We start from the raw sequence: 25974 nt of genomic DNA on the forward strand, positions 1-25974 counted from the left end.
TTTGCACGCATTATTTGCTTTTACATTGATTCCCATGGGAAACATTGTTTCGTCTTACGAACTTTTCACCTTACGAACCTCCTCCTGGAACCAATTAAGTTTGTATCATGAGGTACCACTGTATTTACTTATGAGCATCAATGAAGAGGCTTTTGCTACAGGCTTTTACTTTTATACTGTCTTATGAACGTACAAAACCCCAAACAAGTCCGAAAATAGGTTTCATATCCACTGACTTTAATGAATTCTATTACACTTCTTTCTCTGGATTGAATTGAAGCATTTCCCATGGAAAATCCTAACAGAACAACCAAAACTTGGCAGTTGTTAGCAGTTTTAATTTCTCCTGTTTTTCCCCAGGCTTGACAAATAACACATTTAGTGTGTTTTATGATTCTGCTTTAAGTGCACAATTAATATTCCTATTGACGGATGTTTTAAGGTTATAACAAAATCAAATGTGGTGGGTATTTAAATTTATTCTTAACATCTACTTCACTATGCTTGCTGTCTGTAATATATGGAGAACAATGGAATTGCTTAAGACTTAAGATTGCACAATACTGCACAGTTATCCCCATATCAGAATTGCAATGCTTCTTTGCCTGCTTATAGTACACAGATACCATTTCAATCTTATTAGTGCAAGGCAAAAACCTTTCCACATTCATTATTTTACAATGGCATTAATACTTTTGTAGTGTCCTCACCTTCGGTCATGATTAATTAATTGATGCAAACAACAGTAGATACAAATGGGGATTTAATATTGTTCAGAATCACATGAATAATTATAACAGTGGCAACCAGATAACTACACTAAGGCAGGCAGGCAGAATTTAAATGAGGCTAATGACACTCACAGAAAGTATGTTTGACCTGGATGGTTGATGTATCTAAGTTATAAGCTACTTAAATTGGAGAGTTAAGATACATCTTAAAGGAATTCATTACTTTACTGGTACACATAGATAAATTATCCTGGTAAAATGATGTTATTTCCTTTTAAATGTGTTTTACTTCATATTGCTTTCATAGAATAGAATAGAATTTTTTATTGGCCAAGTGTGATTGGACACACAAGGAATTTGTCTTGGTGCATATGTTCTCAGTATACATAAAAGAAAATATAGATTTGTCAAGAATCATGAGGTACAACAAGATTGTCATAGGGGTCAAATAAGCAATAAAGAGACAATCAATATTAATAAAAATCTTAGGATACAAGCAACAAGTTACAGTCATACAGTCCTAAGTGGGAGGAAATGGGTGATAGGAATGATGAGAAAAAACTAGTAGAAATTGAGTGTAGACTTAGTAAAATGTTTGCCAGTGTTGAGGGAATCCCATCACTGCTTGGCACTTCATTTTCATTTGCAAAAATTGGGTCTAGCTTTATTTAAATAAGGTCGGGCAAGTATTGTCACATACTTTGTCAATCACTCAAAATACAAGGGGTTGCATTTTAGCAATGCACCAAATTTGGTGGTTTTTTAAAAACTTTCCTGGTTTTTTTGTGTCATTTTGTTTGATCCAATCCCACATTTCTTATTACTTTATTGGACCAACCCAAGCAATGGATTATTTCAATAAACAGATTATGAAATCTATGTTGTATTAACAAAGAGATGGGTTTAAACTCCCCCTTCCCCAAGCTTTCTTCTACCATTCCTAGGGTGGGTTATCATGAAAGAGAAGACAAAGTTTGATGAATATGATTTCACTGATCAAATTATCCATATTTGGCAGGGCAGAGGGGAGGGATGGAAATTAATTGGATAAATGATATCTCATAAATCATCCAATGTTATCTATTCCATTGCACAACTGTAGAGAGTGGCTGCGGTTGTGAACACATGCATGGGGGGAGGGCATTGCATTATGGTTTGGGGCACGTGAGCACTATAGCAATAGCATTTAGGCTTATATACCGCTTCATAGTGTTTTACAGCCCTCTCTAAGCAGTTTACAGAGAGTAAGTATATTGCTCCAAACAATCTGGGTCCTCATTTTACCGACCTTGGATGGATGGAAGGCTGAGTCAACCTTGAGCCTACTGAGATTCGATCTGCCAAACTGCTGGCAGCTGGTGATCAGCAGAAGTAGCTTGCAGTACTGCACTCTAACCTCTGCAACCCTGAGGCTTTATCACACGTGTGTGTGCATCCTTTTGGCACCTGAGCAAAGAAAGGTTTGAAATAACTGCTAATATAGGGCCTATGTAGGACTCAGGGATGTTGGGGAAAAGAGAAGAGAGAGAATGAAAGAAGGAGGGAGAGAGAGAGAGATTGAGAGGGAGGGACAGAGTGAGGGAGAGATGGAGAGAGAGGGGGACAATGTTGATATTGTCTTACCTTTTTATTATTCTGAGGGCCAGAGATAGAGACAGACAGAAAAATATATACATACCTACACCACACATACACATGCTGAGATGGGGACTTTTCCAAAATTGAGCAATTAAATTAAATGCTTCCCCCAGAAATGACTTTTTTCCACCCACTGAGAAAGAATTGGAATTCTGCGATTCATGTCACCAAGGTTAGAGAATCCCTTTGAAAATGTAGCGGTGGTGGGAAATATATTTTTTAATTTGTTTTTTTCTGAAGCAGAAAGGATATCATACTGTAGATAGCTGCCCAGTACAACTGGTTTCGTTGGCCTTAAAATTAAACCGGTCAAATTCATGAAGGAGACAAAAAACATGTTAATGTTCCACAGAAAAACCCTTCCGTTTCACAAAATATTTTCTTGCCATGCAAAGGAGGCTCTTAAAATTATATGGTTAAAATTATATCCATGTAGACCAGCCTAGTTTTGTGGATATTTTTTTATAGCTCTCTTTTAGCAACTGCTTCGTATAGTGAGCATTGGCAGTTGTGACAGTGACAAAAAGGTGATTTCGCCATGTATCCTTGCATTTATGATTTTCACTGGTCTGTCAATCAAAGGAAAACTGAAGCAAAATCATAATCACAGTTGTAGTTTCCCTTAGCAGCCTTTTTGCTTAATGACCGAATTTCTGGTCCCAGTCATGATCACTAGATGAGGACTTCACTAGACAAGGAATACCCAATTGCTGCAACCGTTCTTTGTATGTTTTAGCCTTTAACAATAGCACTTAGACTTATATAGCGCTTCACAGTGCTTTACAGCCAGGGGTGGGCAGCAGGCAGGGTGTTGTGTCGAGCTCTCTGGTAGAATCCTCCCGAAAATTCACAGATACAAATTTCACACACACACACACACATTTGAAAATTCAAAACAATGTTTTTAATACCGAAAATTCAAATAAACTAAGCTCTCTTTTTGTATAGCAAACAGCACTTGTCTCCAAACAAACTGGTAATTTGTACAAGTCCCTTATCAGTTCTGAGATACTTAGCTTGCAGCTGTGAGGCAATTCACAGTCCTTCGTCTTTCACAAAGTGAAACACATTTTGCTCTGGTTTAGTTTCAAAGCGGGGAAAAATCAGTACACAAAGGTTGAAGTCAGCAAGGCAGGCACGAAACACAACGATCAGATAATCCTCCACAATGGCCAAACCCACAGGCTGCTATTTATAGCAGCCTCACTAATTACCACAGCCCCACCCAACCACAGGTGGCCTCATTTTCTTTGATAATAATCTCTCAGTTGTTGCTGCCTATACATCGCTCTCCGCATGTGTGGCTGTATCATTAACTCTTTTTCCGAATCCAAGGAGGAGCTAGATAATTGATCTCCTTCTGAGCTGTCTGCCACACTCTCCTCCTTCCTATCACTCATGTCTTCTTAGTCAGAGGAGCCTTCATCAACAGATTCCACTGGGAGCAAAACAGGCCTGCGGCATGTGGATGTCTCCCCCACATCCACAGTCCTTGGGGCAGAAGCTGGGCCAGAGCTAACCACAACACAGGGCAGGGTGGAATGCAATTCCACCAGGCGGAAATGAAGCTCCAGCTGACTATCCCCCCCTCCCATCCTCTTTCTCCTCGGAAAGCAGCAGGGAGACCAGCACTGGCAGGAGTTGCAGGGGCCCCACTTCCTCCCCCCTCTTTCCTCAACAGCTGATCGGCACCCGTTCGCCTAGCTACCCAGCCTGAAGTAGGGGGCGACCCATCACGAAAAATGCAAAGCAAATTGTCACCCCAAAGAAAGACACTGGTGAGGTTGTAAGTCGAGGACTTAATAGTTCATTTGAACAATGATTATTGTTCAGGCCACTCCCCCCTGGCCACATGTCTGGCAAGCCACTCCTACCCAGTCACATGACCATCAAGCCACACCCACAAAATAAGAAACACCCACAGTATGGCAGTAAAAATTTTGGCTGCCCATTACTGTTTACAGTCCTCTCTAAATGGTTTACAGAGTCAGCATATCACCCCCAACAATCTGGTCCTCTTTCTACCCATCTCAATAGGATGGAAGGCTGAGTCAATCTTGAGCTTGGTGAGATTCGAAATGGTGAACTACAGCCAGCAGTCAGCAGAAGCAGCTTCCAGTACTGCACTCTAACCACTGCACCACCACGGCTCAAAACCAAAATATAATATTGTTAGGCTCTAAAAAAGGAGAGGGGAGGAGTGGAGAGAGAGAACAGGACATTAATTAATGATAAAATTGTTTCTTAATGATGAAGACCAATGGAATAACAGAAGAAAAAATAGGTATTTTGTAATTCCATTATCATATTTATTTCATTTTTTTCCTGGAAAAAACTATTTATATCATCTTCTTTAATGGGTAGTTAGACATTTGAAGCTGGTGTTTCCGGATTCAAAGCTAGCATTTAATCCATTCCATTAGAAGAATAAAACATTTAAATAGCCATTCAGTCAATATATGGATGAAGATACCATATTTTTCAGAGCATAAGATGCACTGTACTTTTGGGGGAGGAATCTACCTACCAGGTATTCATCTGGCTAGCGTCCTTAGTCTGTTCAGCTTCAGCACATTATTTTATCCCCTGGTTAGGGCTGAAAGAGCCTTCTTCAGAGGGATTAGGAATGAAAGCAAGCCTGCAAAGACTTGGGGCTGGAAAAAAAACATTTTCAGTGGGAGCAAGAAGCTGGGAAAATCATTAGCATCTAGTTAGGGCTGGGGGAAAAGCTCCGAAAAAGTTACATTCGGAGACACACCCCAATTTTCAGCCTCTTTTAGGGAGGAAAAGGTGTGTCTTATACTCTGAAAAATATGGTATGTATGAAATGTGTGTGTGTGTGTGTATGTATGTATATATATATATACAGCAACACGAAGCTTAAAACTTCAGCCTGATGATGGTGAATGTGATTTCAACGAAACGTCGCATAGACACTCAAAATATTACACGGGGCAAAACCCGAACTCAGAACAATCTACATATACATATACATATACATATACATATACATACATACATACATACATACATACATATATATATATATATATATATTGTGTCGAATCACCCTTAGTCTCCCTTAATTTTCAAATTCAGCAAAAAAAAAACAACATGTGACACATACAGATAGAATTGTCGGCTATCAATACAATTAACTGCCTTGGAAATGGCCCTGGGTTGGGCCAAGAGGCAAATAAGAAGCTGTGATGTTCCTTCAATACACCAGGGTGATTTGACACAAAAATATGTAACCCTTCCCTGGTGCAGAGCTGAAGTGATTGGATACTGTAGCCTAGAGGATAATTCTCTGCCTTACAAGGCAAAGGTTGCAGGTTCAAGTACCAGTGGGTATGGCTAGCTGATGAGGCCAAAATAAGGCCGAAATAGATCTATCCTAGTCTCCCTTAATTTTCAAATTCAGCTTAAACATGTGACACACACACACACACACACATATATATATATATATATATATATATATATATATATATATATATATATATATATACACACACACACACACACACACACACACACACACACACACACACACACACATATATATATATATATATGTATCACATGGATTGGGCCTAGAGGCAAAAAGGAGCTGTGATGTTCCTTCAATATACCAGGGTGATCTGACATAATATATATATTAGCCTAGAGGTTAATTCTCTGCCTTACAAGGCAAAGGTTGCAGGTTCAAGTCCCAGTGGGTATGGCTAGCTGATGAGGCCAAAATAAGGCCGAAATAGATCTATCCTAGTCTCCCTTAATTTTCAAATTCAGCTTAAACATGTGACATATATATATATGTATATACACGCACACACACATATCTACTAAACACAACTGGTTGTGGTACAGAACCATCAGTTATTTCACGTAATGGCATGGACAATGGCTATTTCTGATTAAAGCAAAGATTTTTCAAATCAAATTAATTGTTTTTTTTTATTATCTTCAAACTAAATCATTAGATGGAAAAGAAATAAATGCTTCATTCTCTTGTCACAGTTTATTTTCCTGATTTGGGAGCGCAGGTACGCTGTAATACCAATATGTTTGAGTTCCCACTCTAATGCTTTCTGACATTTTGTGGTGTATTAAGCAATCATTTTTATTATTTTTTTTCAGAAAAGAAAAGTTTCAGGGAAACAATGCTGTATATTGTATGATCTCTTTAAGTGAGAGACCATCAAAATGCCATTGATTTCACTGAGAGAATTAGGCTCATTCTCCTGCTTTCTCCTTTTGGGATCAATAGATATAAAAATGTTCAGGTTTGGCTGGTTTCCTCCTGCAGTTCTTAAAGCACATGCAGAAGAGGCAATAAAGGATGCATTCAACAGAGATAGTACTTCACTTTATAATCAATTTGTCTGCAGAAGACATTTACCCTTGTGTTGGATTTAACATCTTGGATTCCCTCCTCCCCGTGCATTTTTTTAAAATCAACGCTTTCATATTTTTAGATCATTTCAAAATTTGCTTCACTTTCTGGTATTGTCCCAAAGCTGCTTTTTCCAAAATTGCAGTTGGAATTTCTTGGTGTTTCCTTTGAAAATGTGTCGCTTCTCCTCCAAGAAGGTTCTTCAGTACAAAAAGAAGAGTTCCGTCCTATTAGATTTTTGTGATGTATCATATTTTTCACACTTTTGCCTCACCCAAAGTGGCTGGAAATGTCTATGTGTCTTATGGAGTGTCATCATTGTCATCATCATCATCATCATCATCATCATCATCATTTGTATTTTTATCCCGCTCCTCTCCAAGGACTCAGGGCAGCTTACCACATGTGAAAAACATTACAATTCTGAAATCCAATAATAACTAAAAACAGTCTAAAACTGCAATTTAATATAAAAACAGTCATTTTCACTCTGCCAACATACTCTCCATTCAATCTCCGGGGGGAGCTGATTCCAGAGAGCCGGGGCCGCCACAGAGAAGGCTCTTCCCCTAGGCCCCACCAAGCAACATTGTCTAGTTGACGGAACCTGGAGAAGGCCAAATCTGTGGGACCTGACTGGTCACTGGGGCTCATGTGGCAGAAGGCGGTCCCATAAGTAATCTGGTTTGATGCCCTATAGGGCTTTACAGGTCATAATCAAGATTTTGAATTGCATTTGGAAACTGATTGGCAGCCAACGCAGCCTGGACCATGGCTGTATCATGGCGACGGGGTCCTTCTACAGTGCTAAACCCCACCTCTTCTGTCTTTGTCTTTGCCTGCTTCTTCTGCTTCTTCTGTCTCTTTTCCGGAGTACAGGAGTCAATCAAAATGATCAGGGGTCTAGAAACCAAAACTTACGAAGAGAGACTGTGGGAACTGGGCATGGATAGCTTAGAGAAAAGGAGGGCCAGAACGGACATTATAGCAGTCTACAGGTATACGAGGGGTTGCCACAGAGAGGAGGGGATCACTTTATTCTCCAGGGCACCGGAGGGCCGGACGAAGAACAACGGCTGGAAGCTGACCAAGGAGAGATTCAACCTGGAAATAAGGAAGAACATCCTGATGGTCAGAACGATCAATCAGTGGAACAACCTACCAGCGGACGTTGTGAACTCCAATACTCTGGATGTTTTTAAGAGGAAATTGGACTGCCATTTGGCTAGGATGATATAGGGTTCCTGCTTACGCAGGGGGTTGGACTTGATGGCCTTCATGGTCCCTTTCAACTCTAACAATAAGTAAGTAAGTAAGTAAGTAAGTAAGTAAGTAAGTAAGTAAGTAAATAAATAAATAAATAAATAAATAGTTGTGGACTGCCAGCGACCTGCGGGGCTAGCAGTAGAGTCAGAAAGCAAGAAAGCTGGGGAGGAACCTGGGCCAGACCTGGAGTCTGGAGAAGGCCTGGTGCCAGAGGCAGGGATACAACTAGGGCCTTTTGGGAGGTCTGTGCCATCTCCAGAACCTCCAGAGGCTGACATGAGCGAGGGAGAGGAACAACGGGAAACTCTTCTCAATGCACGCATGCACAGAGCTGCTAGAAGGCAAGAACAATTCCAGAGGAGAAGGAATACTCAGGAGTAAGACTTGGAAATGATTGGCCCCTCCCATGAACTGTATAAATGGAGCACATGAAAGGGTTTGTTGCAGGAAGCAACTCAATTCATCTCTAACTTTCGTCATTGCAACTCGGACTCTGTTTCTGTTTCCGTTTGGACTTGCTAGGTTTCCTGAAAATTAGATGGAAATGCCAAGCCACGTCCATAGGACCAGGAGGGAAAATGTTTGAATTTCACCCCTGTCTGGACCTTATATCTGGTGGGAAACTTCAGACTGTCTGACTTTGCTGCCAGCTCTACAGGCTGCCGTCGGACCACAACACTGGACTGACAGATTTTGATGCTTCAGCACTGATGTGATTATAAATCTTGAATTTTTTGTTAGTCAGGAAATGAAGAATGAAAATCCACCTTTGCCTGTGTATCTCCAGATCACCTATTGATCCCTCAGATAGTAAACGACCTTGGCAGATATATGTCCACCTCATGAAGGTGAATCAAGAGAAACTTGGAGAGTCACTAATCAGACTTGTAGATTGCTCTGCTGCCACTGTTTATAGATTTTCAGCTACTTGTCCTTTGAAAGCTATCCAAAATCATTTACACTGGAGGCAGTGTGCCCACTGAGCGCTTATTAAATGAAATAGGTGTTAAATGTCAGAAATGCAATAGCCATTCTTTTAAACTCCACCTATTCCAGTCCCAAATGAGTTCTGTATTAGTGCATTTTAAGTATAAATTCAGGATTCGGATAGGTTACAAGTTGACCACAAATGCAGTTAGATACTGAGTTTTTGGTGAATATGCATAGGAGTTATTTCACATGTAGCTAGTTATAATCATCTAGGCCAGTGATGGGCAACCTTTTGAGCTTGGTGTGTCAAAATTCGCCAAAAAACCAAGCATAATTCGGGTGGTGTGTCACCTTGAGAAAAAAACTCTCTCACTCTCTTCCTTCCTCTCTCCTCTCTCACTCTTTCTTTCTTGCTCTCTCTCACTCTCTTCCTTCCTATCTTCTCTCTCTCTCTCTTTTTCTCTCTCTCCCTTCCTTTCTTTCCTTCTCTCTTCCTTCCACTTTTTTCTCTTTCTCTCTCTCTTTTCTTTCCTTCCCCTCTTTCCCTCCCTCTCCCTCTCTTTCTCCCTCTCTCCCTTTATATTTATCTCTTCCTTCCTTCCTCTCTTCCTCCCTTTCTCTCTCCCTCTCGTTCACTTTTCTCTCCCTTCCTTCCCTCCCTCCTTCTTTCCTCTCCTCTTTCCCTCCCTCGCTTTCCCTTTTTTCTCTCCACGTCTCCGGCGGGCAGCCGGCTTTGCTGACCGGCACAAGGCTCAAGCCAGCTGCCCGGGAAAGCCCTGTGCCGGCCAGGAAAGCCGGTTTTCCGGGAAAGCAGCGCGCTTTTCATATGCGCTGCTTTCCTGCTGCAACTCTTTCCTGGGGGAGGGGACCCCCCAAACTGGTCAGATTCAGTGGCGAGTAGCCAGGGGCGCGAGGGGGCTAGAGGCGCCCCCCGCGCCTCTAGCCCCCTCGCGCCCCTGGCTACTCGCCGCTGCCCGCCCGCCCGCTTCGCCTCTCTTTCTCCTCTGCTGCAAGAGAGGCGCAGCAGACATTCTCACAGCGGGGGCCGGACGAAGGCGATTTTCAGTGTCGGGCGTGCGGCCCGGCGCACGCTCTCCCCATCGCCCTGCCAGCCCGCCCAGAACATTCAAAGTAAGAGCGAAGGTTTTTCTTACTTTGAATGTTCCTGGCGGGCTGGCAGGGCGATGGAAAGAGAGTGCGCTGGGCCGCACGCCCGACACTGAAAATTGCCTTCGCCGGCCCCCGCTGTGAGAATGTCTGCCTCGCCTCTCTTGCAGCGGAGGAGAAAGAGAGGCGAAGCGGGCGGGCAGGGGGCAGCGGCGAGTAGCCACGGGTGTGAGGGGGCTAGAGGCGCAGGGTTGGTTCGTGCGCGCCCTTGGAAAAGGGTGTGCGGGGCGGGCGGCGTTTTGGGGTGCGCTGGCGCAGGCGTGCGCAGGCTACAGCGAACGGTGCGGCACAATGACTGCTGCGGGCGCCAGGGGGCCGGCACACGGTGGCGGGCCAAAACCGGGGCGGGCGGCCCCCCCAATTTTCAGTTTGGCCGGGCCCCTGACGCCAGTCCCGGTAGTACCGGCCTATCGGCGGCCCTGCTGCACCTGCTTGCAGTCGGTGGGAAATTGGAAAGCGGGGAGATTTGCATCTTGGCCACTCCCTAAAGCTCCCCTTTTCTCGGCGGCTGCGTGTCACCGAAAATGGCTACGCGTGTCAGTGCTGACACACGTGTCATAGGTTCGCCATCACTGATCTAGGCAAACCCAGGGATGTTTAGGACTGAGAGACCGATTTTGCTTTTTTTCCCTCTGTTTTGACGATTCCACTATGACCTCCATCTCATTCTTTGTACATTCTGAGACCAGTAGCGCAATCTCTACAATACCAGTTTTCAGTATTTTTAGATTTGTAGTATTTTTAGGTGTATTTTTTTAGTTTTAGCGAACGTATGTTTTCAGCTCTGTAATTTCCAACACTTTATATTCATTGGCCTTGCCAATAACCTTTTGCATAACCAAAGCCCAGGGATACATTAAATACTCCTGCCCTCCTGCAAAAGACACTTGAAGATATATCTATATATCTATATCTATCTATCCATCCATCCATCCATCCATCCATCTATATATATATACTTTACAAGTGCAGTTCTGTGCATTGATAAATGCATAAGAAAGAGAATTTGATGGATAAAAACCTGTCCATATGCCTAGTCTTGTATTGTTTTATTGTATAAATGAGAAGGCGGCTAATATGACTGTTAAGTTCACAGGAGATGAAAATAAATGTAGGAAATTCTGAATGCGGAGTGCTTTTCCTAAGGCACAAAAATATATTATGATTTATCTATTTTTATGTATTTTTTAAAGGCAATAATGTTGCCCCTAGAGACAGTTTATCATTGTTAGTAAACTCTTCCACCGCCGCGTATTATAAAGAAAGGTATTTTCTGAAACAATCATAAATAGCAACCTTGACCGCTGGTGACAACACTCCAGAAGCTGTTTGCCATTGTCTGATTCTCTTGTTTTACCTTAAAATGAGAGTGAAAATGAACAGGCAAATAAGGATAGTGCTTAAAATACCAAATAGGATACATTGCCAAGCTGTCTTAACCCCACCATCCATATAGTTCCACTTCAGAGGTGTCTTTAAAACTACAACCTCTATTCAAAGGGCAAAAGCAGCAATTGTGTAATTGCAGTAGAACACTTTCATAGGTGTGTGTAGCTTGAATGGTGGTGGAGCTTATAGCGAAATGCTGCTTTCATCAATTGCTCATATTTTTTTCTGTATGTGTGTGTTTCTCTCTGTCTCTGTCTCCCTCTCTCTCTATCTTTCTCTCTCTCTCTGTGGTCCGGGTGCATATGTGTGTGTGTGTGTGTGTGTGTGTGTGTGTGTAGCAGTGTTGACAGAAGGTGGTGTTGACTCCTGGTAATTGCCTGAACAAGTCCATACAATTTTTTATTATTATTATTATTATTATTATTATTATTATTATTATTATTATTATTAATAATTGGATTTGTATGCTGCACCTCTCCAGAGACTCGGGGTGGCTAACAGCAATAATAAAACAGTGTACAATAATAATCCAATACTAAAAACGATTAAAAACCCATTAATATAAAAAACCAAACATACATACAGACATACCATGCATAAAATTGTAAAGGCCTAGGGGGAAAGAGCATCTCAATTCCCCCATGCCTGGCAGCAGAGGTGGGTTTTAAGTAGCTTACGAAAGGCAAGGAGGGTGGGGGCAATTCTAATCTCTGGGGGGAGTTGGTTCCAGAGGGCTGGGGCCGCCACAGAGAAGGCTCTTCCCCTGGGTCCCGCCAAGCGGCATTGTTTAGTTGACGGGACCCAGAGGAGACCCATTCTGTGGGACCTAACTAGTCGCTGGGATTCGTGCAGCAGAAGGCGGTCCCTGAGATAATCTGGTCCGGAATGGGTCTCCTCTGGGTCCCGTCAACTAAACAATGCCGCTTGGCGGGACCCAGGGGAAGAGCCTTCTCTGTGGCGGCCATGAAGGGCTTTATAGGTCATAACCAACAATTTCCTTAACAAGTTCTTCAGAATGCCTTTCCATTACTTTCTTCTATGACTCAAAGAGGGTGACTGGCTCAGTGCCATCAGGCTGGCCATAGACTCCCATTTATAGCTTGGCACTTTAATCACTACACCACACTGGCTCTCAGAATGTATTTCTCTAATACCAAGCTACTCAACCCAAGATGTGTGTAAGCTTTCCCCTTTCTTCCTCCCTCTACATTGTGCTATGTTATTATTTATTATTATTTATTAGAGTTGTATGCCACCCCTCTACGAGGACTCGGAGCATATCGGGCATTAAAGATAGCAATGAGAGACGGAGGAGGAAGGAGGAAAAAAGGACTAAAAACAATACAGAGTAAAACTAGTAGTTGGGAAACAGGTCATCTTGATACATTATACAACCAGATACAATCTTGATCATTATGAGCCACATGGATATAAATGCAAAAGGTTTTTTTTATCTCTGCAAATTTTGAGTTGGGGAGAATTACAATATGAAGCCAAATAAATGGACATAATAAAATTTTGCTTGTTTTCAACACTTCTGAGTTTAATAAAATCAAGTGTTGCCCATATTGTCTTGCCTTGATTAATTTGATGTGGTATAGTAGCATTGGCTTTTGAAATTCCAGAACAGAACAATAACAGAAACTAATCCTCCCTGTTCTCCAAGCAATGTAAAAGTTCTGTCCCTTGGGGTAAAAATATCCTCTCCAGGCTTGTGTAAATCAGTGGAAAGGAAGTTGCTTGTCAATGATGGGCCCAAATGAAATAGGCACAAGGGATGGCCCACTCTTGGGAGCAAGCAATACAGCCATGAGTGACTGGAGTCTCGGATCACAGAGAGAAATATGGAATTAGTTCTTAGGAATATGGAATGAAAATTGCTGGAGGGATAAGATGGAATCTGGTGATATCCTATATAGATGCAGGGGTAGAATTTTTATTTATTTATTTTATTTTATTTATTTGTTTTGTCAAGTACGTATTGGTGGTCTACAAAGATATAACAATATTTATATACATGATACTTAAAGAGAAACATTAGGACAGGGGACGGAAGGCACTCTGGTGCACTTATGCATGCCCCTTATTGACTTCCTAGGAATCGGGAGAGGTCAACAGTGGATAGTCTAAGGGGAAAGTTTTGGTGGTTAGGTGATGATACTACAGAGTCTGGTAGTCAGTTCCATGCATCAACTACTTGGTTATTAAAGTTGTATTTCTTGCAGTCAAGTTTAGAGCGGTTTACTTTAAGTTTGTATATGTTGTGTGCTCGAGTGTTGTTGTGGTTGAAGCTGAAGTAGTCGTTGACAAGAAGGACATTGTAGCAGATGATTTTATGGGTTATGCTTAGGTTGTGTTTGAGACAACGCAGTTCTAAGCTTTCTAATGTAGAGACTGAAAGTGTTCAATACAGTGCATTTTTTTTACTTGAGGCTACAGAATGGACTGTGGAGTTAAGGGTGGTGATTTTGTTATATTGTACTATATTAATTTATTTAATATCTTTTTATTATTTTAAATGTGGCTTTATATTCTGTAAGTTGCCTTGAATCACCATGGGCGAATAGGCAGCAATATTAAATACATGCATACATACACACACACACACACAAACACACACACAAACACACACACAAACACACACACACACTACGTACTCACTTACTTACGGATGAGGAGGTTTATTGTAGAAAAACGAATGAAGCCATTATGAGAGCATTCCAGCTAATATTATGTATCAAACACAAGTTCTATTTACAGTGAAACCCTTGTTCAAATTCTTGTGCCTTTTTCTCAGGCTCAGAAACCATTTCTTTTAAGCAGGTTGGATGGTTTCAATTTATCTTTTTATCAGGTGGCTTGTGAACAATTTTTTTCACAATTTGTTCATAATTTGATGTGAGGTCATATTTAAAACAAATAATAACATGCTATCAAATTTCAGATTTTAAAAAAGAAGAACTAAAAAGTGTCACATTAAAAGTAGTATATGGTCCTTAGTTCTAACTGAGCCCATGAATCTATCAGTTGATAAAGATAAGAATCTCCTAGATTTACGTTCCTTGGCCTGGAATGTAAAGGAATGCTACAAATTTCACCGTTTATGTCTCAAACAACCTTGCTGGAAGGAATTTATATATTTGGTTATCTGGGAATATGTAGGTGAAAACCTCTCGGCCATCATCCAAGTAATTACTCCTTTATTCTTATTTATCAGTCCAATTATTTTATCTGAACTTTCTGTTAGATACTAAACATCCTTCCTTCCATTCACTTTTCACAATAATCCTATAGAACATGATGGACTAGCTCCATTCTTTGATTATTGAGGATCTATTGAGGATAATAGAACATCACCTTTCACTGTGGCGAGGGGCGCATTTGCCCAGGTTCGCCTGGTGCACCAGTTGCGGCCCTATTTGGACAGGGAGTCTCTGCTCACAGTCAATCATGCCCTCATCACCTCGAGGTTTGACTACTGCAACGCTCTCTACATGGGGCTACCTCTGAAGAGTGTTCGGAAACTTCAGATCATGCAGAATGTGGCCGCGTGAGCAATCATGGGCCTTCCTAGATACGCCCATGTCTCATCAACACTCCGTGGCTTGCACTGGCTGCCGATTAGTTTCCGTACACAATTCAAAGTGTTGGTAATGACCTATAAAGCCCTACATGGCATCGCACCAGAATACCTACGGGAGCGTCTTCTGCCGCACGAATCCCAGTGGCCGATTAGGTCCCATAGAGTTGGCCTTCTCCAGGTCCTGTCGACTAAACAATGTCATCTGGTGGGACTTAAGTGAAGAGCCTTCTCTGTGGTGGCCCCGACCCTCTGGAATCAACTCCCCCTGGAGATTTAAATTGCCCCCATCCTCCTCACCTTCTGCAAGATGTTGAAGACCCATTTATGTCGCCAGACATGGGGGGACTAATCCCCCCTTCTGACTTGTAGCATTTGAGTGTATTGTGATAGTGTAGCATTGATTGTTTTTAGTAATAATGGGTTTTAACTTGTTTTTTCTGAATATTAGATTTGTATTGTACAGTATTGTTATTTGCTGTTGTGACCCACCCCAAGTCCTCGGAGAGGGGCGGCATACAAATCTAATAAATTATTATTATTATTATTATTATTATTATTATTAATAATAATAATTATTATTATTATTACATAGTACCACTCACTATATCACTTTTGTTCATATGCTGTACAATACAAAATTCTAACACAAGTGACATGAGAAAACAATTTGACATTAAAGAGGTTTACGTAGGACTAATCCATTATGGGTAGTGTTGGGCGAACCGAACCTGCACAATTCGGGTCCGTACCGAATCTTGAGGTGTTCGGCATACCGAACCCGAACCCAATTTTTTTAAAAAAAATCATGCTCCGGTTCGGCGTTCGTGCCGAACACCGCAAAGCGCCACCGCCTCCTCCTCATCTGCTGAGAAGAGGAGGAGGAGCCGGGCACTGGTGGCAGCAGAGGAAGGAGAACACCAGGGAGCTGTCGGCCGGTCGGGAAGCTGGGAGGGAGGCACAAAAGGAGCTGGGGAATCCCACGAAGCGATTCCGGGGTCGGAGCTTTGATGTCACGTATACCGGCAGTTTGCTAAGCATGCCAAGGTGGTCACTTCCTGGATTCCGGGGGCGGCACTAGAATAATGGAGGGAGGATGGAATCCAGGAAGTGATCACCTTGGCGTTCTTAGCAACCTGCCGGTATACGTGAGGTCAATGCTATGCCCCCGGAATCCCATTGTTTTTTATTTTTACAGATTATTTATTTTTATTTATTTTTATATGAAAGGACCTCCCTTTGCTTGCAGCGCCGCTGCGATGTCCTTTTTCGTAAAAATAAAAATAAATAAAAATAAAAAATCCCTAAAAATAAAAAATGATGGGATTCCGGGGGCGGAGCATTGACGCCACGGACTGTTCGGAGTTCGGATTCAGATTCAGCTGAACTTTGTGTGAAGTTTGTCCGAACTCGCTGAACCCGAACACTGTTGAGTTCGCCCATCACTAATTATGGGGTTTTTTCCCTTCATTTACATTTTTATTTGTTGATGTTATAATTCCTTCCGTCAAAATCAGGTTTTATTTTTTCCAGGACTAAACTTATATATATATAAAATATATATGTATAATACTGTATTTCCCCAAAAATAAATGCCTGTCTTATATTTTTTTTGAACCCTGAAATAAGTGCTTGGCCTTATGGCCATGCACTCAAAAACTCGATTGGGCTTATCAGGGCATGTCTTATTTTGGGAGAAAGAGTATATATTTTATATATATTATACATACATAATTGTAAATATATATTTAGGTTTAGTTTTACTATAATATGTATGTACATATGTATGTATGTATGTATGTATATAAAAGAGTTCCTACTATAAGTGTACAACTAAATATTCTAATTAAAATACATGGCACAACCTTTGCCAGCAAGAACTAGCGTAGTTCAAATGTTTCTAAGCAGCATGCATGCTTAAAATTAGTTCATGCATTGATTAAACTGTCTGAGAAAATAAAATAAACTCAACTCATATATCAGGAGTGATGTTAACAAATCAGAAGGCTATCATTGAAAGGACTAATTCTATGTAGCATATTACAACTGTTCATCATGGGAGGACATTCAGTGTAAGGTTTCTGATGATCTTCCACTCTATAATATAATAATAATAATAATAATAATAATAATAATAATAATAATAATAATAATAATAATAATATAAGGAACAAAACTTAGACTTAGTTCCCGTAATGCTGTGTTATATATCAGGCAACAATGAATCAAACTTTCATGAGTAAAAGGAGCAAAGAAATTAAAAAAATCAATTTCCAGCTATGTCTTAAGTAATCTTCTTGGTGTGTCCACCTTAACAATTTCTGTACTCAATAGGTATTTCTCTAGTGAGTTTAACAAATTATATAGATTGTTCAATGAATTATTTTCCAGTTTCTAAGAATAATAACTGTAGGTTTCATGTTTGTGGTTCAGATGAAAGACAAACATTTGGGACCAGCCACAAGAGACATAAATAAATTCTTCAGAAGCTTATCTAATTAATTGCATTTCAGTATAACGTCTCTAAAATTTCAAGTGCCATTGTTCTGTTAATTTAGATAAAAAGAAATCTTGAGTGCTTAAATGTGACACATGGCACTGAAAATACAATGTTCAGAGTGTGTTTGTGTGTCTCTCTCTGTGTGTATTTGTGATGTTCTGAATATTCAGCTTGCATGTAACTGAATCTGACCCTGATAAGAACTTACATTATTTTTTCCCATGTTCAATGTATATCATACATCAGTGAATGACAAAATGATTCTTGCTGTTCTTCTTTGTAAAGTTTCTGACAGCTAGTAAGCGGTTGGCTGGTTTGTTGTTATGGAACTCTGCAATACAGTTTTAACTTGCACCCAAATATATGGAGCAAAATGTATATCATTCTATTCCATCTTCAACAAAATGTCACCTTCAAAACTTGATATTTCAAGGAGAAGACCCCAAATGTTATTTATAAGCTAAAATTTTAAACTAAAGCAAACTGGTTAGGTGGTCTCTGTTTTGAAAATTAACTGTATGAAACAAAACAGGAGATAAATAAGCAAACACACATAGCAACCAGGCAATGAATTAAGAGAAGTATGATAAATTATAGTTATAAATGTGGGTCAGACTTTTGCCCCCTCTGTGCATAATTTTCATGAGTTCAAAAGCCCACTTCTGTCTCAAATAAATCAACCCGAGAATATTCCGACTCCTTTGAATAAGAAGATACAGTATTCTTTGTCCTTTTCTTTTTAATGATTCCCTGCAACTTCTATTATTTATGCTTTCCATATTTTAGAACCCTTATGTTGGATTTTTTAACCCTTTTTTCCTCTTCTCTGTCTATCTATTCCTCCCTCCCTTTTCCCCTTTCCCTATGTTGAAGTAATAGATGAGCAACTCGGGTTGGCTAATTGAGTAAAATGAGAAAGATAAGAACGAAAATAAATCTCAGTTCCTTAGAGCCTTTCCTCATCCAGTGCAGACTGCCCTTTATCAATAAAACAAGGCAAACTTCACCAGAAAGAAGATATCTACCAATTCAATCCAAAATCTTCCTCAACCTAATCTCCAGCAAAAGCTGTTTTCAGTAGCCATTTATTTACTCTCTCTCTCTCTTTCTCTCTCCTTTGTTTAAATACGACCCTTTTCCTTATCTTCATTTCCTTCCCCTTCCAATTTGGAATCAATCAGCCCAATTATTAGAACTAGAAAAGGTTCGTTTAAGCTTTCAGCACACACACACAAAAATGTATAATCTACTTTGGGCCCTGGATGTCTTTATGGTATGAAGTGTGCTTACCTTTCTCTTTTCTTTTTTTCTTTTCATCCTCCCCTCTGCTGTGTTTTTCTTCCCTTAGGAAATCCCAGTCAAATATCTCGAGTACCTGTTGCTATCAAAGTTCTTGATGTAAATGACAACGCGCCTGAACTTGTATCCGGGAATGAAGCCTATTTATGTGAAAATGGAAAAACTGGAAAAGTAAATATGCCTTGGTTGTCTATTCCCCCATCTCTCCCACCCCCATCTCTCGTTCTCTCCCCCCTCTCTCTCCTCCTTCCCTCCCCCTTCTCTCTTTCACTCATTCTCTCCCTCCTCTCTCTCATCTCTTGATTACCTGTCTGTTGATCTGGTTTAATGTGAAACTGGCCCTTTTCCATTCAAAGTTGTCCTCTACTTAGTAACAGCAAGTCGTGGCCATTTGTGTCACTCAATTTGTGTACCAGGGATTGTGAAGAGCCCAGGGAGGCTCTGGTCCCACCACCACCACCGCCGCACTGCTGCTGGGCATGTCCAACAGGACAGTTCCCAGGAACGGCTCCGTCTATTTGCTCAGACCAGGGGTGTGTGTGTGTGTGTGTATGTGTGTGTTTATATGTGTTTGTGAGAGAGAGAAAGACAGAGACAGACAGAGACAGAAAGAGAGAAAGAAAGAAAGAAAGAAAGAAGGGAGAGAGAGGAAGGAAGGAAGGAAGGAAGGAAGGAAGGAAGGAAGCCCAAAATGTTGGTTGCTAAGCAAGAGCATTGTTAGATGAGTTCCACCACATTTTACAAGTTGGCCACACTCACCCGGTCACCTGACTACCAAGCATGCCCACCTAGTCATATGATAACCAAGCATGTCCAACGAGTCACCTGATCACCAAGCCATGGCCACCTGACCTCCAAGCCACACCCACAAAATAAGCCACACCCACAGAACTGGTAGGGGAAATTTTTAGATTCCTAATCTAATTGCAACTGCCTTGGAAATATGGAAATTCACATTCAACATAAGGGATGGAGAAAATTATTCTTTCCAGATGAGTTGTTTGATCAGATGGTCATGCAAACACTACCAAACGTCTACAGTAGCCATCATTCAGGATGATATAATAGACCCTTATCTCCTGGAAAGTGACATAGGACAAATATTTTTATAATCCATGGGTGACAGAAATACACAGCTTTCTATATACCTGATTTACATTTGAGCAGTGACATTTTAATTTAAATAAACAGCAACTGACAGCATGTCACTTAAGTTGTTAATCCAACTAATTTTATGCCTTGTGGGGTTTGGCATTAAAATCACCATTTACCAAAACAGCTTGCCTGATAATAGAGTTTGAATTTCCAGGCAATTAAAACAAACAAACAACTACTACATTGAATAATAAGAGTAGTGAAATATGGCTTCCACAGTTCATCTCAATTATATAATGATGGGCTCTTTTTTTATCCCTGTGATATTCATTCTTCCTTCCTTCCTTCCCTCCTTTCCTACCCTCCCTCCCTTTCTACCCTCCTTCCCTCCTTCCCTTCCTACCATCCCTCCTTCCGTCCCTCTCTTCCTTCCTTTGGATAGTATATTGTTCAGGAATAGGTTCTCATTTTTCTCACTGCTGTGTATGAGTGTGGTGCACCAAGCAGGGACATGCGCATGCACAGTTCTAAAAAAACAGCTTCTGCACATAATAATAATAATAATAATAATAATAATAATAATAATAATAACAACAACAACAACAACAACAACAACAACAATAATAACAAGAACAAGAACAACAAGAACAAGAACAATAATAACAACAACAATAACAATAGTAATAATAATAATAACAACAACAATAATAACAAGAACAACAAACAACAACAATAATAATAATAACAATAATAACAATAGTTATTATTATTTATTATTATTATTATTATTATTATTATTATTATTATTATTATTATTATTATTATTTATTAGATTTGTAAGGCGCCCCTCTGAGGACTCGGAGCGGCTCACAACAACAATAGAAACAATAAGATACAAATCCAATATAAACTATATTAAACTAACAATTCTAAAACAATCATACCAATCTCATATGTTGAGTCAGGAATGGTAAGGGGAGAAATCAGTCCCCCCCATGCTTGGCGGTATAGATGGGTCTTCAACATCCTTGCCTTTAACAAGGCAAGACAAGGAGGGTGGGGGAAATTCAAATCTCATGGGGAAGTTGATTCCAGAGTTGATTCCACATGCACAGAAACAAAACAAAAAAGATGTTGGCACCTTTGGCACCACCAAGAGAGCCGGTTTGGGGGCATGGCAGGCCTGGATTGCTGCTGGCCACCAAGTTACTACTACTAATAGAACTGGTCCGAACTGGGAGGAACCCACCTCCGATACTGTTTTTGGAGGCGAGGGAGGCAGGGAATGAAACCTTACTATTACTTCACACTCTTCCTAATGTTAGGTTAGAAAGGTACAAATACTGTTATTTCCCACCACCCAGAAAAAAACCCACTTTGTACAAATTTAAATGTACAGACTCTGCTGGCCTTCCAAAAGGCTACGAAGGCTTGGCTTTGCCGGCAGGCCTTGGGGCCATGAATTTTACATCTTTCATGGCCAAATTGTATTGAATGGTATGCATGTGTTGGATTGTTTGAGTTGTGGGGTTTTTGTAAACTGGGGTTATCATTTTAATTATTTATACTTGACTCCCCTTTATTGTAAATTGTATTTTTATATTGTTGTAAGCCGCCCTGAGTCCTTCGAGATTGGGCAGCATAGAAGTCTGAATGAATGAATGAATGAATGAATGAATGAATGAATGAATGAATGAATGCATGCATGCATGCATGCATACATACATACATACATACATACATACATACATACATACATACATGCAAATATCCATCCCAATTATCTTGGATGTATTTAGTAAGTGAGAAAAATAAAGCAACAAAACTCCTTCAATCGGAAGTTAACAATCATCCAGGTCTTGGTTGTCCCAAAGGTGCTTTTCAAAAAGCAAGTTAATTATCTTGGGGGATTTTTTCACTGAAAGCCTTTTGCTTCTTGTTCTGTCGGGCTCTCTGGTAGAATCCTCCCCAAAATCCAAAGCTCCAATTTCAGACACACACATGTTTGAAAATTCAAAACAATGTTCTTTATAATGAAAATTCACTTAAGCCAAGCCCTCTTTTGGTATAGCCAAGAGCACTCGTCTCCAAACAAACTGGTAATTTGTACAAGTCCCTTATCAGTTCTGTGATACTTAGCTTGCAGCTGTGAGGCAATTCACAGTCCTTCTTCTTTCACATAGTGAAACACACTTTGCTCTGGTTTAGTTTCAAAGTGGGGAAAAATCAGCACACAAAAGGTCAAAGTCAGTAAAGCAGTCACGAAACACAATGATCAGATAATCCTCCACAATGACCAAATCCACAGGCTGCTATTTATAGCAGCCTCACTAATTACCACAGCCCCACCCAACCACAGGTGGCCTCATTTTCTTTGATAATAATCTCTCAGTTGTTGCCTATGCATCCCGTGGCTGTATCATTAACTCTTGTTCTGAATCCAAGGAGGAGCTAGATAATTGATCTCCTTCTGAGCTGTCTGCCACACACTCCTCCTCCCTGTCACTCATGTCTTCTTGGTCAGAGGAGCCTTCATCATCAGATTCCACCGGGGGGCAAAACAGGCCAGCAGCATGTGGATGTCTCCCCCACATCCACAGTCCTTGGGGCAGGAGCTGGGGCAGAGCTAACCACAACACTTCTCATCCAAGAAGCTTCTTCAGAACTTGCACTCACATTCAAGTCAGAAATTCCAGGTTGAAAGGATTAGCTGGCGGCATCACCATTGCCCCGGGAATGCCCGGTTGGGAGTTCCTTTCGTGTTCCTTTTAATGCGCCTGTGGAAGTGGTACCTATTTATCTACTCACATTTGCATGCTTTTAAACTGCTAGGCTGGCAGGGGTTGGAGCGAATGAGGAGAGTTCACCCCATCACACAGCAGCACTCAGGTCTCAAACCCAGGCTTGGAGGTGGGCAATTCACTGTTCTCGTCATGTGAGCGTTCACACTCTTTTCTTTTAGAACTGAAGAAGCTTCTTGGATGTAAAACAAAATATTTTCAAGGAAACCAATTAAGAAAATCCAGTTGCCTTTTGAAAAATGCCTTTGGGACAATCTTTTTTTTTTAAAAAAATTCTTAATTAACATGCATTATTTGAGCCATGGTGGCACAGTGGTTAGACTGCAGTACTGCAGGCTGCATCTTCTGACTGCCGGCTGCCTGCAATTTGGCAGTTCAAATCTCACCAGGCTCAAGTTTGACTCAGCCATCCATCCTTCCGAGGTGGGTAAAATGAGGACCCAGATTGTTTCGGAGTGATAGGCTGACTCTGTAAACCACTTAGGGAGGGCTGTAAAGCTTTGTAAAGTGGTACGTAGGTCTGAGTGCTATCTGGGAGAAATCATCATTGCTTGAGCTTTCATCTCACTTTGAATGGTTGAGGAAGTTCTCCAGCTTCTTAGTGATTCCCAAAATGAGGATTTTTCAAAGAATTGTCTTTAGCATGGGAAGAAAGACTGTAAGTGAGAAGAATCAATGATCGGTTGCTGCCCCATTAGGGCAAACAGCCAATCCCATTCCTATCCCTAACCCCTAATCTGATCAGAAAGTTATTTATTTATTATTTATTTTATTTATTTGACTTCTATGCTGCCCAGTCCCGAAGGACTCAGGCCGGCTTACAATAATAATATAAATACAAATACAAATAGATACAGAACAATAAGAAGAAGTCGAATATAATATCTAAAACTATAAAACCCCGTAATAAAAAGAGCCCATTTATTATAAAACAGTCATAATCACATACATACATTCCATTAATAAAGTTTGGCCACGAAAGATGTACAATTCATGGCCCCCAGGCCTGTCGGCAAAACCAGGTCTTCGTGGCATTACGGAAGACCAGTAGGGTGGGAGTAGTATGGACATTGGGGGGTAGTTGGTTCCATAGAGCTGGGGCAGCCACAGAGAAGGCCCTCCCCTATGGTCCTGCCAACCTGCATTGCTTAGTCCAGTGTTTCCCAACCTTGCCAACTTGAAGAGATCTGGACTTCAACTCCCAGAATTCCCTAGCCAGCATTCACTGGCTGGGGAATTCTGCGAGTTGAAGTCCAAATATCTTCAAGTTGCCAAGGTTGGGAAACACTGGCTTAGTCGACGGGACCTGGAGGAGGCCAACTCTGTGTGTTCTTATTGGTCACTTATAATAAAGTTTGGCATTCTGTCTTGTCAAACTGATAAAAAGATTCTGGTCAAGGACATACTTGGTGAGCTGCATTAACATGGAATATTTGTGATGGTTCTAACTTCTTCAAGAGTTAGAAGTAATGGTAACTAATGATGCATCTTACCAGTAAAAGAAGATATATGCAACTCAGGGATGAACTGTGAGTCCTTGCTGCTCTCTGAACTTGGTGGTTTTCCTGAAGACATTTCATTGCCTAACAAGGTGACCTCATTAATACTTGAAAGGAGTGAGGAGAGACCAAGCCCCATTCCATTCTAGCACCAATTGCATTACCTAGTTGGGTAATAAAATGTCTGTAAGGCTCAGCAAGCACCAGGGATCCCCAAAAGCAATAAATTTAGAAGGAAGGAACTAATTTCAGTTGCCGACGATAGGCTGAGAATTTCAGTGTATAAATTTATGTGGTATGATGAAAGGAAAACATAGGTGAGAGAAGAAAGCAGGGAATGGAAAGAGAGTTGCTGGAGGAAGGGCAGGCATATAACTAAGATACTAGACTAGGGCTTCCCAAAACTTTTGCTTCATTAGCCATTACATACATCAGAAAATACTTTTATCTAAACATCCCCATTGTGGTTGGGTTTGGATTATGTGCATCGATACTCAAAGAAAAAACACTTTTACCCAATTTGGGGTAATTTATTCAGGTCTGAGAAGCAGCAGTGCATTAAGCTAAAAAAGTAAAAGTGAATCTCTTAGAAGAATGGATGAAAAAAGCAGATGGAGGTAGATGAAAACCAAAAACAAAATCATGAGATTCTTAGGATAGAACACATCTTGGTAAACCACTTTATGTTTAACTAGACATACCAATTATTTAATATTTAATTACACCTATCAATTGCAATAAATCTCAGAATATCAATGTTGGATTTACAAGAATCCCTCCTTAACGCATCTTATGAATTAAACCCACAATACTGATGAACTGAAACTAGCAACCTAAAGTTGAAATTATGCAAATTCAGTATTTTTGAAAAGTTCAACGTCCATGTGAAAGAATTAAAAATATTGAACTTTCTAACTTATCTCTTCTTCAGTGTAAGTAACCCTGCCCTCTTTTGCAACTTTCCTGCTGCTTTTTTGGAAAAGGGGGAAAAAAAGAATTTGGAAATGGCAGAGTCACAATTATTACAATCTAGGATTATAGTAGGATGTGACCATTTATGTTTCAGCCTCATGAATCGCGAATCCAAGCTATGCATATCTGGGATTTGATACTGAAGAATAATTCAGAATGACACAAGTTTTTTAAGTGTATGAATGTGTTTCTGAGGGCTTTTTTTGTAAAATAAAAGTCAATTTGGTTTGTAGATATGCTCAACAAACTACCCTTGGAAAATACTTATTCAATTATAGGTGCTTTCCTTTAGTCTAAATCTGAATACCCCAGGTTCTTCAAAGTTAAATCTCTATCGTATAACATGAAGGACAAATACACTCACTGAATACATTTACACATTTGCAGGTTAACTTACAGCTAAGTTAAATTGAGTTTGAATCACCTCAAGGGAGCTGATTATATCTCAACCTCTTAGAAAACCTGATTTGTAGTTTGTAAATATATGGGGTAAACTAGCTGGTGCAGTTCATTTCTCCATGTGTTCTATTTTGAATCCTGCTATAATTGAGAACGGCAACAACGGCTGCCAGTGATATGAATGAATACATTAAAAAACTGTTGATACACAACATTGCACGATAAATTCTTTATGCTTTTATTCGAAATTTGTAACAGTTGACTGCTAAACCTGAATGTGCTGAAAAAGCATATTGCATTGCGTTGGGT

At 40.5% G+C, this 25974-nt stretch overlaps 1 protein-coding gene across 7 annotated transcripts in view; it reads left to right on the top strand.

The window, feature by feature from the left end:
• Positions 1–25974, top strand: part of LOC139171918 (cadherin-8) — a 292669-nt gene that overhangs the window by 227043 nt on the left and 39652 nt on the right. For 6 of the 7 annotated variants that reach the window (XM_070760413.1, XM_070760417.1, XM_070760418.1 and 3 more), the window contains exon 8: positions 18949–19070. The exons of the other annotated variant lie outside the window; for it this stretch is intronic. In XM_070760413.1, coding sequence (XP_070616514.1) covers positions 18949–19070 — 122 coding nt within the window. The remainder of the gene's footprint in view (positions 1–18948; positions 19071–25974) is intronic. 7 annotated transcript variants of the gene reach the window in all.

Source organism: Erythrolamprus reginae, chromosome 9, assembly GCF_031021105.1.
Source record: "Erythrolamprus reginae isolate rEryReg1 chromosome 9, rEryReg1.hap1, whole genome shotgun sequence".
Taxonomy (NCBI): Eukaryota; Metazoa; Chordata; class Lepidosauria; order Squamata; family Dipsadidae; genus Erythrolamprus; species Erythrolamprus reginae.